The sequence below is a fragment of the Nymphaea colorata genome, chromosome 9 (assembly GCF_008831285.2).
Source record: "Nymphaea colorata isolate Beijing-Zhang1983 chromosome 9, ASM883128v2, whole genome shotgun sequence".
Taxonomy (NCBI): Eukaryota; Viridiplantae; Streptophyta; class Magnoliopsida; order Nymphaeales; family Nymphaeaceae; genus Nymphaea; species Nymphaea colorata.
In genome coordinates, this window is record NC_045146.1 from 18313531 (window position 1) to 18327161 (window position 13631).

General features: G+C 38.2%; 1 protein-coding gene across 1 annotated transcript; it reads left to right on the forward strand.

The window, feature by feature from the left end:
- Window positions 1-3562: 3562 nt before the first annotated feature.
- LOC116260474 (importin subunit beta-1-like) lies at window positions 3563-8745 on the forward strand. The gene is made up of 3 exons (XM_031638854.2): window positions 3563-3723; window positions 4879-7312; window positions 7421-8745. Exons 2-3 carry the CDS (start codon window positions 4890-4892, stop codon window positions 7617-7619), a joined length of 2622 nt encoding a protein of 873 aa, XP_031494714.1. The 5' UTR covers window positions 3563-3723; window positions 4879-4889; the 3' UTR covers window positions 7620-8745.
- Window positions 8746-13631: the final 4886 nt, after the last annotated feature.

Here is a 13631-nt window from a genome sequence, read left to right on the forward strand (position 1 = left end):
ATAACATGTTTAGTCTTTTTTGTGATTTGAGATTCTTAGTGACGTCTCCCAAATAAAAGCTTCTAGCAACTTTGACTAGTTCTTCCTAAATTTTTGTTAAATTTAAAAGTTATTTAGCATTAATAACAAATTGTTATTGTATAATACAACTGCCTATAAAATTGGAGTAAACTATGTAACATATTGTTTCATAAACCTACTTAAAATTTTATGACAAAAACACCGGACAATAACAATTTGATATAGGTGTGAAGCGGCCCGTTAATGGTCGAGGTGAACACAAATAAGTTGGCTAACAGGAAAGGAGACACTCACTTGTAGGGGTAGAACCAAAACATTTAAGTAAGAGACACTAATAATAAATTTTGATTTTTTAGGAAGCAGCAACATGTAAATAAAGAAAAATGTTTTGAGTGTTAACATAAAAATAATAAGTAATTTTATGGGTTAGTGTGATGCCTCCACCGCCGCTCATATGGAGATTCATGCAAATATATGTAAGCCTCGGTCGGCCCGGCCTGTCTTGACATAAAAAAACCGGGCTCAGCTCCGCCTGATTAGGAAAAACTTAATTATAATAAAATATTACAAATATATATATAAATTGATAAAAAATTTAAAAACCAATTATCGAACTTGAATCGAGCTCACGTAGGCTACCTTAATAAATTATCGAGCCAACCTAAGTTCTCTTTTCCAAGCCCGAATCAGACGAGTACCGAATACTGCCCAGTGACCATTCTTAAATATATGCTTTTACATAAAAAAAAAAAAAAATTGGCAAACTAAAAAAAATAAATTATGGCAACAATCATTAGTTTTGGGTTTTGGTCGTCGGCAATACTTAACAGCACCCTCGCCCTGTATAAGAAAATCACAAAGGTAAGGCTCTCATTTGAAATTACTATTTAAATATGAGCACGGGAATTGAAAGAAAGTATCGGAAATGAGCCTTCGCAGAAACTTCTTGGAGCAAAAGGGCCGTACGCCATTGGTCTGTACTCCCCTCGACATAGAAATCATCAACATGAGAGGGAGGGCTGTGTCCCGGTTTTTTTAAAGACTCGGTTTTGACCTTCGACTCAATAACCGATTTGATACATAAACACGTATGTTGTGCCCCTTTTCTATTTAGTATACTCCCATAAATACATTGACAATTTTACAAAATAAATCGTATAATCGAACAATAACATGTCATTATGAAATAGTATGTTACAATGTTTTATGAATCTGTCTCATTTTATATTAGTCCAACTGTATTACTATTGCCAAATGACCCTATGTAAGTTATAAAGAAATTTATAAATGTTTTGTGACATCAATAACACGTTTTTTTATTTAACATAACATTTTAAATTATAATTTGTGTATAAGTAAGAGAAAATGTGATAGGCCTCATGCCAGATAACCCTTTTAAGCAAGCAAAAGAAATTGAACAACTCGTGCAAAATTCAATGATAAAAAGTTTGTGCAAGAAATAATTTTTAGCAAAGTAAGGTTTACGACAAGTAAGCAATAATTAACGCATTTATGTGTTTAGACTAAGTCCACATGACCATCTAGTTTGTATGTTTAGCTCGGATTGAAGGCTACGAATAATGCTCTGCACGTAGTTAAGAGTCCATATACGATCACAAATGCATCAATATTACATATAAATTGTGAAATAAAATACAACATTTGTATATTCAGGGTTAGTCAAACATGAAAATCGTGAGTAGTGGTATTATTTGGAAAGATGAAAAACAACTACTAATATAAGTTTATATAGGTATTAAATTTTATGTGTCCGTTGAATTTCATAATTCACAGTGGTTTTCGTAAGTTTTCCTTACAAAATTCATGATCTGTCTTATTTTACTTCAAAGAAGCGTTTGGTAAGAAAGACATGTATATTCTTAAAATCACATTTCATGTTCTTATTCGAAGAAACATTTTGTAATTACTCAAGTTAGTTTCCAATCAAGAATCAAATGCCACAACATATTTAGAAAATGTATGTTCCACAAATACAAACAAGGTGTTATTGAAGCGTGATTTTAAATAACAGGCATTATAAAAACACTTATTTTTATCAAACCATTTATATTACATTAATTTCATACCATGGAAATTTAAAAAAAAAATTACATTCAACATTTCAAGAAGTAGCCTTCAATCAATTTTAGTATTTAAATAAAACATTTCAAGACAAGGTTATTAATTCTTTTCGTGTTTTGTAAAATTTTGGGTATAAGATCATAACATTTTTGAATCTAGACTAGGTTAGCCCTCAAAAGAGGAGAGTGAGTTGCGTGCGTTCAGTGCATGTAATTCATAATGCTATTCTTCATGGTTTGAAATTGGCATGAGAACGCAACTTTCGTAAAGTTATTGTTGAATCATATTCCTTGTTAGTTGTGAACAAGGTTCTAAAAGACCTGCAGCCTCGTGATCCTTTGCCTCGTGATCCTTTGTTCCAAATAGTAAAACAGTGTCAAAAATTGTTGAGACGTGATTGAGAGAGTGTCTTATGTTAATATGTGTGAGAATTTTCTTGCCTCATGGGCTTTTCAAGGATATTTTGGAGTGACTGTTTTTACTCATCCACCTGGTCATTTGCATCGATTGATTGAGGAAAATTTGATTGGTATAGCTCGACCTCATGCTATAGTTAGTTAATGCAGTTCTAAACTGCTCGTATGTACAAAAAAAAAGAAGAAGATATTTTTGAAATTATTGAAAAAGAAAAATGTCTTTTTTGAGTATTTTTATTTTTTTATTTTCTTTTTTGCATTATAAAAGTTTTTTTATTAATCAAGGGCATTTTTCATCATTAACGATATTAACACACTAAAATTTTGTGCACTAATAAGACGTGCATAACCAGCTTCATCAAAAGAGCTAGCAATGGACCTACGATTGAATAAGAACGAGTCGTCTTGGCTCGACTCTTGGCTGTATGGTTCATATTCGTTGACTTCTCGAGGTTGAGTCCCGGTCAATTCCGATCCGGCCCTCTCACCATGAGCACGACCCGAATCAGCTAACGAATCGGTTTATTGACTCGGTCTTTATACCTATCAAAAAGTTTACACATCTTTACTTAATTATAAGATAGATGAATGGGAAAACCTATTTTCTGATAGAGAGCTGAAACTTTTAATAAACTTCTTATAAAACAACGAGATATTATTTTTGTATAATTGTAGGAACTGATTACAAAAGCATAAAAATATCATAAACAAATAGAAGAGAGAAAGTTATAGGATTTCTTTTTTATAATGTCAATCATTTAAGAAGTTTTAGGAATAAAAATTTAGGGATGTATCTGCCATTTGCTTAGAAGGGAAGGATGAGATTAGAAAGAGAAAAAGGCGAAGGATGGAGCGTCCCGCAGGGTGTGAGAAGGTTAGAATCGAAAATGAGGAAGAAGCGAAGGTGTCACCTTTTTTTTTTTTTAAAGAAAAAAAAAACAAAATAAAAATAAGAATTACATTGCGAAAGGATTGACGGGAAGAGGGCTGGTCTTCATATAAAGGAATATTTTATATATTATTAATAAAAATAGAAATAAGAAATCCAGCTTTGCAACTACTGGCTTCTTCACCTTCTTCCTTCTTTTCCCTTCCCTTCAAATCTCTCTCCCTCTCTCTTTCTCTGTCTCTCTCTTGATCGTGATTCTGCCGGATCGCCCATCGGCTGCCGGCAGAGAGGCGCGAATTCGACGCGGTCTTCGATGTGAGTCTCTCCCTTGCCCAAGGCTGTGCAGAATGGAAATTCATTTTCTCTTAATTTTTTGTTTTTGACGTTCGTCGTATTCATTCAGTGAGATTTTTAGATGTCTGTTGAGGAAATTGGTGGGGAAAAAACGCAATTTATATTACCTGGGACTGCCGCGCGCTTTCTCTCTCTCTCTTCGTTTTTGGCGGGGTTTTGGATTTGCCCTGTTCTGGATTATGTGCCTCGTGGATTCGAGGATTGTTGATCAAAGGCTCGTGTTTTGTTTTTTTTTTCTTCGTTTTTTTTGAAGGGAGGGGGATCTGTTGAGGATTAGGGTTTTGACGATAAAATGGACGAGTAAATATCTAAATATCGGCGACGTGTATGTATTTGTCTTCACCATTGACGAATTCAGGGTTTGATTTCTCTAAGAGAAAGGCAGAAGTTTGAATTAGAGGGGGTCGAGCTTTGTGTGGGCTTGAACTGTTGGTTTCAGATCCACATATTTACGAGGTTCATTTCGTTTACTTCCCGCCTTTTCTCTAATGGACGATTCTAGAGAAGGGTTTGGTCAAGATTGAGAGTGAAATTAGATATCTTGTTCGTAAATGTATTTATTTTTTGTTATTTTCTGTTTCATGAAAGTTTTATCTTGAGCTGTTTTTAGTTGTTTTGTTATCGTTTGGTTACTTGGACTGGTTCGTTATGAACAACTGGTTGCAACCATATAAATTTTATTTCATACTTTGTGTTCTTCCTATTTGATTTCGTGGGGGCGTTCGGCTCTCTCTTTATTAATTCGAATTCTTCTGATTAATCGTCGTCCACTTTTCCTCTTCAATCCAAGATTAATTCGTTTTTTTTTTTGGGTATCTGTCAGTCTGTTACTTGTCAGTTCCGTTTTTGGGGTCAGTGTTGTAACATGAAATTTAAGATTTCCATTTGTTGGTTCTTTTCTAGACAAGCGACCTGTATTCTAGTTTGCTATTCTCTTAATTTTGTCTTTGCGTTTTGCTTTACGGCAATTGGCCTCTGCATATGTGCATAGCGGCTGTGGCCATGCATGATTGTCCTTCTTTTCTGCTTTGATCTGGATATAGTTCATACACTCTTTTCTCCTTTATGTGATTTTGCTTTCTTTGTTTATGCCTAAACAATCAGCTCGCTTTGCAGATTAAAAAAGAATGGCAATGGAGGTGACACAGATCCTTTTGAATGCCCAGTCTGTAGATGGCAATGTGCGAAAGCATGCAGAGGAAAGTCTCAAGCATTTTCAAGAACAGAACTTTCCGAGTTTCTTGATATCTCTCTCTGGAGAATTGTCCAATGATGAGAAGCCTGTGGACAGCCGTAAGCTTGCTGGTTTGGTTCTGAAGAATACATTGGACGCCAAGGATCTCCAACGCAAAGCTGAGTTGGTTCAGAGATGGCTGTCCCTAGATGCATCAGTGAAAGCCCAAATAAAGACTTGCTTGCTTAGGACTCTTAGCTCGCCTGCACTTGATGCACGAACTACTGCTTCACAGGTTATTGCCAAGGTTGCTGGCATTGAATTGAGGAATAACCAGTGGCATGAGCTTGTAGGGACGCTTACTTCAAATATTGCAGGCGTACAGGGTCAGGTTCCAGCTCATGTCAAGCAGGCAACTTTGGAAACTCTTGGGTACTTGTGCGAAGAAATTTCTCCTGAAATACTTGTGCAAGATCAAGTCAATTCGATACTTACAGCTGTTGTTCAGGGAATGAATTCTACTGAGGGTAATGACATTCGGCTTGCTGCCACCCGTGCACTTTATAATGCTTTGAGCTTTGCTAGGACAAATTTTGAGAATGATATGGAAAGGGACTACATTATGAGGGTTGTCTGTGAGGCAACCCTATCTCCTGAAGTGCGGATCCGTTTGGCTGCATTTGAATGCTTAGTTTCCATTTCCTCTATGTACTATGATAAGCTTGCTTCTTACATACAAGACGTGTTCAACATCACTGCAAAGGCTGTGAAGGAAGACGAGGAACCCGTAGCTCTTCAAGCTATCGAATTTTGGAGCTCTATGTGTGATGAAGAAATTGATATATTGGAGGAATATGGAGGTGATTTTACTGGAGACTCTGATATTCCTTGCTTTTATTTTATCAAGCAGGCGCTTCCTGCACTGGTTCCTATGTTGTTGGAGACACTCTTGAAGCAGGAAGAAGACCAGGATCAGGATGAAGGGGCTTGGAATCTCTCAATGGCTGGAGGGACATGCTTGGGATTGGTGGCGAGGACTGTTGGAGATGATATTGTCCCACTTGTGATGCCATTTGTAGAAGAGAACATCTCAAAACCTGACTGGAGACGCAGGGAAGCAGCCACTTATGCATTTGGTTCAATTTTGGAGGGTCCATCGCCAGACAAGCTCACACCGCTCGTTAACCTTGCCCTGGAGTTCATGCTTCATGCCATGAAGGATGAGAATAATCATGTGAAAGACACCACTGCTTGGACCCTTGGCAGAATTTTTGAATTCCTTCATGGGCCAACTGTAGAGACACCAGTGATCACACAAGCTAATTTCCCACTCATCCTTTCTGTTCTAGTTGAGGGTATGAAAGATGTCCCTAATGTTGCTGAAAAGGTCTGTGGTGCCCTGTACTTTCTTGCTCAAGGTTATGAAGACGTGGGGACGTCTTCTCTGTTGACACCTTTTTTCCAGAATGTTGTTGAGGCTCTTCTCAGCACTGCTCACAGGCAAGATGCTGGGGAGTCTCGCTTAAGGACTTCAGCTTATGAAACACTCAATGAGGTTGTTAGGTGTTCCACTGAAGAGACTGCTGCTACTGTGATGCAGCTTATTCCTGTCTTCTTGATGGAGCTTAACCAGACCCTCGAGATGCAGAAACTGTCATCTGAGGAGAGAGAAAAGCAGAATGAATTGCAGGGTCTTCTTTGTGGGTGCTTGCAGGTCATCATCCAGAAGCTTGGTGCTTCAGAAACTACTAAGTATGGTCTTTTGCAGTATGCAGACCAGATGATGGCTCTCTTCCTTAGAGTGTTCGCATGTAGAAATGCTACAGTTCATGAAGAAGCAATGCTTGCCATTGGTGCTCTGGCGTATGCAACTGGAGCTGACTTTGACAAGTACATGCCAGAGTTTTATCCATATCTGGAAATGGGACTTCAGAATTTTGAAGAATACCAAGTATGTGCAATCACTGTTGGTGTGGTTGGTGATATATGTAGGGCTTTGGATGAAAAGGTATTCCGTTACTGTGATGGAATTATGACCCAACTTCTAAAGGATTTGTCAAGCAATCAGCTGCATCGTTCAGTGAAGCCTCCAATCTTCTCATGTTTTGGTGATATAGCTTTGGCTATAGGTGAAAATTTTGATAAGTATTTAATATATGCAATGCCCATGCTCCAGAGTGCAGCAGAACTGTCGCTGCAACGTGGAAGTGCTGATGATGAAATGATTGAGTACAACAATCAATTGCGAAATGGAATCTTGGAAGCATACTCAGGGATATTTCAAGGTTTTAAAAACTCGCCCAAAACACAACTATTGATGCCCTATGCTCCTCACATCCTTCAATTTTTGGATAATATATATCAAGAAAAAGACATGTGAGTATTGTCCAAGTTGCCCTACTGTTGTTTATTTCTGTTCAATTTTATACTTTCGTGGACTAATTTCTGCGGGCTTCCTGAAATTTGTTGCTCTGCGGCTTGCAGGGATGACATGGTCACAAAGGCTGCAGTCGGTGTTCTTGGAGACTTGGCAGATACATTAAATGCAAATGCTGCTCCGTTGCTCCGGCAGTCAATGTTTTGCAAGGATTTTGTGGATGAATGCTTATCATCGGATGATCATTTGATTAAAGAAACTGCTGAATGGGTACATATGACTGTGAGCCGAGTTGTTTCAGGTTGATGGTAAATTGATATGCTCATAATGCTAACGAGTCCATGCATTTGGGTGCGTCGTGTCTGGTTGGGGATTGCATACATGCATGTGTCAGTTGCCTTACTTTCATCAAGGTCGGCAGCAGTGTCAGAGGTCCTTAAAGTGAAGGGCTTCTAGGTCAGCATCATCGGCGTTGGTGTTGCGGTCGGAGTTGGAGTCGGGGTCTGTTGGAGACAGTCAAGGTTATCATTGATAACCTGCCTCTACTAATTCTATCGTTGCAACATGAGCTTGCAGAACGGGTTAAAGAATGGACTATGGGCTGGCCTTCTGGAAATTGACAGAGGTTGGTTGCTCTGTACTTCATTGAGCACAGATGCAGCTTCTTTTTTCGCATCCAGCCTTCATAAAGGAAGAAAGAAAAAACTGGGTTGATGTAGCATCAGATATGCTCTCCAACTTTTGACATGCCTCAAGAAGTGCAGTGCTCCTTGATGCGATGAAAGAGGGCAATTCAGGCGCTCCTGGTCCTTAACTGGGTGAATAGGAACCCGTGTTCTGCATGGTTTTCTGCATGTTTTTAAAGTTTTGTATCAGTATTAGTAATTGCATTATTTCATACGGTCTGTCCATGTTAGTCCTGTATTTGATTCTACACGATTCTGTTCTCTCAAGTCATACTTTTGTACTAAACTTTCTGGAACCTGCTTCCAGATTGTCTGAAGTCATCATATATTTGCATCCAGTCCTGTTTTTCTCGTTCAGGATACCTGTCCCTGTATGCTGTGCAGTAATGGTCCTTTAGTTTGTTAGGGGTTGATGTTGTTGCATATGTGTGTGTGTGTGTGTGAAAAAGAGAGAGAGAGAGCATGCTTGCGCATGTGTCTTGCCTTTTTTCTTCTACACGTGGTTTGCATGCATTGCATTGCATCTGTTTTGGGTTGCTTGGTTCGTCTCGGTGGCCTGTCTTTATTCCTCTTTCTACTTCTGGTAATCGGAGTATGTGAAGAGTTATGGCTATTGAAAATGAGAGAAAATTGGATTCCTGGCTGGTGCCATATGCAAATGGGGCTATGTATTGATTGTAATTCTTCCAGTTTTATTAGTTTTCCATCTCTTATATTGAATGTATTTAATCTTCCGCCTCCTGCTATATCTTGCCTCTTCATTTAAATGCTTTCCTTCGTTGAAATTTTCTTCGTCATTTCTTTGCAGTTCACTTATTTCTTGTTTCTCTTTTTGGTATCTTAGGCCTGTAAGGCCATTCAATCCTTTGGCTCGATGTCATTTTTGCCTTATTTGGATTTACGTTAGGATGGCATGCCTCAGCTTTTCGATTGGGGTTATTTCATATTTTTATAAAACTGCACATCCGTTAATCTACTTATCTGAAATCTTGTCTGAGTGGATCATGACTGTTAGGTTGTCAGTCACGATTTGACTCTGATGGGCACGACTCGTTTCGCAAGCTAAAGCCGCTGGCCAACCTTTCGCAAGAGGCTTTGATGCTGCTTTAATTTCAGGTTTTCCCTTCCACTTTCAAAAGAAAAATTATCATAATGCAGCTACCTGCCTTGGGATAATCGGCTTGTTCAGAAACATAAACTTAGCAGTCTGGTCTCAATTGATATAATAAAATCTTGTCTGTGGGTAGGCCGCATGATAGCAGAGTGCTTATATGACCTTTCTAGGCTTGGTTAGAAGAGTGCTGTAACCACGTGTAGACGTATGTAAATATTTGATCGTGTTTCCGCTGAAGTTTTGATAGAAAAACACGGAGTTACTTTCTTCCAGGAAACTATTAGGGGGTCTTTGGATGGCAATCTAAAACCAGGTTTTGTCTCCCAAAACCTGGTTTTACCCTAAAACACCAATTCAAGAGTGCTTAGATGACATTAAAACTGGGTTTTAAAAAAAACCTGGTTTTCTTTAAGGGTCAAACAAAGCTTTTTGTCATCCAAACCAAGTTTACAAAACTGGGACTTGAACCAGGTTTTCACGAAACCAAGTTTTTGATGGTGTCATCCAAACGCACCCTTAGCTTTTATCTAAAAGCCAAGAGAAAAGCACTTATTATCTGGACATCAATTTTCTCTTTTTTCTGATAACCGAGTCATCATGTGGTCAATGATTGCCATCCAACAACTACGAGATGAGGCTTTCAATAACCTATTTGGATTCACACTGAAACGACGTGAGGAACCTGGTTTTAGCATCAAAACAAGTTTTTAAAAACTAACTTTTGATGTTAAAACTAAATTTATAACAAGATTTTAGCATCCAAAGAGGGTAAACTATTATGAAAGTTAGGTTTTAGAGTCTGCCATCCAATCAGGGTGCTAAGATATCTCTACCATCTGAAAGGTTGAAAAAAAAGAAAATCCTTCAACCTGCTCATTATGATCTTATTTGATGAGAGTGGAGGAAAAAGACGGCAAGTAAGGTTATAACATTTATGCAAAAAAAAAAAAAAAATTGTGTACGGGTGAAAACCCTAGATTAAATCTCAACTTAGGCTGTAACTGGAACTACTCCATGACACTGTCCTTGTAAGACAATAGTGGTTCGAGCTCGCTTAGTGTTTACCTTTGAGGAGGCAGGTTGATTAAGTAGCTTGATCCTTGAAAGGTTCCTTCCATTAAAAAAATAATAATAATAATATGAAGTGGGTCATACCACCACACTTGTTAGGGAAACAAGGGGGGCCAATATGCAGCAAATATATAAATAATAGGTGGCATGTGGGCAAGGAGACCTTGTTCAAGGAGGATGTGAACAGGTGCAAAACAGTATGAAAGATGGAGAAATGGAGCTTGTGGAAGGATGGTATCCAAGAAATTGAGATATGCAAGATGATTATCATTGAAAATTGTACAACAGACAGAACTGCCAAATAAAAATATTGAATACAATTCAGAAGAGGACAACCAAATAGAAGATTAGAACCACCGATTAACTGTTTATGGCAGCATAAAAGGAGTAAGGTTAATTTTGCTGCTGAAAAGGAACAGTAGAGTGGCTTTATCGTTTGCTTTGAACTAAAATCATCTGTGAATGAGAAAAATAAAACTGATCTTTTATATCTTAATTTGTTTTCTTCTGAAGTAGTGACAACCTTTTGTGCCTTGAACATCAAAAATTAACTTATCTGTTATATATATATATATATATATAAACCAAATTGATAATTTGGTGGATGCGATCTTAATATTGAAACCCCAGTAATAAGAATATTTTATAGTTTTTCAAGGTGTACAATAGATTCTTATGTACGGCTTAAAATAAGTAGTTGGGGCATTCGTTTCCCTTATAAGGTACAATCTATCATATTATATATACATATTTATACATTGGTAACTCAACATTGCTAAACGCCTAAACCTATCCTACACGTTCGTTCAGGCACGCGGCAAGTTTCATAGAAAATACATACCGTTGTTGAAGTACTAATAGAGTGAGTCTACTTAGTTATCTGCATAGAAAAATGAGTTTCTTAGGGACGGTTAGCACAAGTAACACATTGTTACCTTCTGCGAGGCAGATTCATAGATCACTTTTTAAAATACCTAATGAATCTAACCAATTTTTCGATTAGGTACATGAGAGAGGAACATAATATTACCATTTCCTAATGGCCCCTTAAGGTGAAAACACAATTGGTGGGAGCAGCTGTTTGCTGATGAGAACCATTAAATGCTTTAATAATCACTCATTTGAGAGAATGTATTATTTAAGTACTTCTAATGCTAATATTACTTGTTATAGAGGTAAAAAGTGGTGAACAACTTAAATTGATGAGGCTGATCGATGGGAAAATCATGGAATCTAATGAATTTTCATCCAATGTCGTAGGTGAATACATATTTGACCAAGACATCTGATTGGTTAGTTGTACTGGATCAGAAATTATCTTTTTTAGTCCTACCCCTCCCATTGAACAAACTAGACTTTTGTGTCTTTTAGATAATATCGGATATGTATGGAATGCCAAAGGAAGGATAGTAGGGACAAACAAAAAAGACGTCACACAGAAAGCATCTCTCATTTTTATATATAAAAGAACATTTTACTATGTATGTTTGGAAAGCCTAAAGTGACACCAAAAACAACTCGGTGGCACATAGAAGGGATGCAAAAATGAAACAATGCATGTCTAAAAATATTAAGCTCACAGTTACATGGGTGGTGTGTTTAATCATGCATCAGCGGCTGTTATTGGATCGAGGCAGGATAAGTCAAGGATTTCACTTGTGTGTTTGAATTATGCATCAGGCAACTATGATCGGATGATAAGATGGCCGGAGGATTTCAGCTCCCTTTTTTCTCTCTTTCTTCATATATATATATATATATAAATAAGAAAGCATAGGAGAGAGAAAGAGTCCCCATATACCAGGCATTTTGCACTCCACTTTCTTTAGAAAAAAGGAAAGAAATGCCTTCACTAAACAAGTGATGCTTGCCAGGAGTTGCCGACAGAAAAACTTTTTTGCAGTGGGGGAGGCAGTTGCCGTCCCTTGATGCCTTCCAAGGCCTCCGGCGAGATCCTGGAGGGCATCATCGGCGTCGCGCAGGGGAGGCGGCCTCCCCTCACTCAAAACTAATGGTCGCTCTCCGCACCGTCAAGGAGCGACCGTAATTTTTTTTTTTTTTTTTAAAAAAAAAATTAACTTGTACCAATTACTCTAGAATATTAGTGTAATGATATATATATATATATATAAAGAGAGAGAGAGAGAGAGAGATGGATGTCCTACTCAAGTGTCCATATTTTGCTTATTGACTTTCCAGCCAGCTTTGCTTGCTGCGGCCTGCCGTCTACTGTCTACCTATTGGTGACTAAAAATAAGTAGGCGCAGTTCACATGCATGCATACACAATCTCTTTTTTTATCTTAGAGCACTTTCCAGCCTTGCTTACTTACTCTCTCTCTCATATCGTCCATGACCAGCTTCCCACTCAGCTGAACGAACTTCAAAGCATGGTGGCGCACTGTCCCAGTCCTGCAGTGGCAGAGCCGCGTGAGTAATTTCGTTCATGCAGTTACTCGATAGCGTTTGCTATGGCGCTCACCATATTAAGAAGTATGCCTCAGTTGTTTTGCTACCGCCGATTTGTCTTTACAGAGCATTTGATCATAAGAACATTCTATCTGTGGAGCACATGTTTCAAAGTTTTTTCTGAAAAACAACCAGTCGAATAACGTTTTCTGAAGCAAGATCATTGTGTGCGCTACAATATAATGTCTTTTTTTTTTTCATCAATCTTACGGCCAGTAAGATCTTGGAGGACGATGGATGCGGAAACGACGGACAGTAAGAAGTAGCGAGGGAAAAAGAGTTCTATTCGAATAAGAAATTAAACACAATGTATAAAACTGGTGGGGCTGGCAGCAGCATGGTGAGACTTCAGTGATTAGTTCAATTCATACAGGGATTAGTACACTTGTATGTCAATGACTCACGTTTCGTGTGAGGTTAACAATCCTGAACTTCTCATTTTTTTGGTTATCTTCCGAGTTATGTGGTGGTTTGGGTGGGCGGTGAGCTGCTTTCAACTCCCGAGTACCCCACATACCTTTTGCAACTCCAGAAAATAATACCCAGGAGAGAAAGGCAGAAACTGATGGGAGATTTTTCTCATGCATATACAAAATGAATATGCCATAAATAAGATCATGTTCATGCTAAACAAAATCCTTATATGGACATACTATCTCTACATCCCCTGCTCTTACCAACTATGCCACGCAACTTGAGGCCAATGACTTGTATATTCAAAACCTCAGCTCTCTTCTAGTGTGCCTTTGCTCAAACTCAAATTCTTTTTGGTTCTGAATTGCCCATTAAGAAACGCAAACGGCGAAATGAGAATCCATGCAATACTCAAAGCTAGTGCTTCGTGTCGTCCGTGCTTGGTGTTCGGTTTGTGGGAAATGTTCTGAACGACTTCTGAGATGATGGTACAACTCCGACCGAGTAGTTCTAATATTTTTTCTTTCAATTACGATGCAGTAACATGGGCCTCACCAACTCTTGT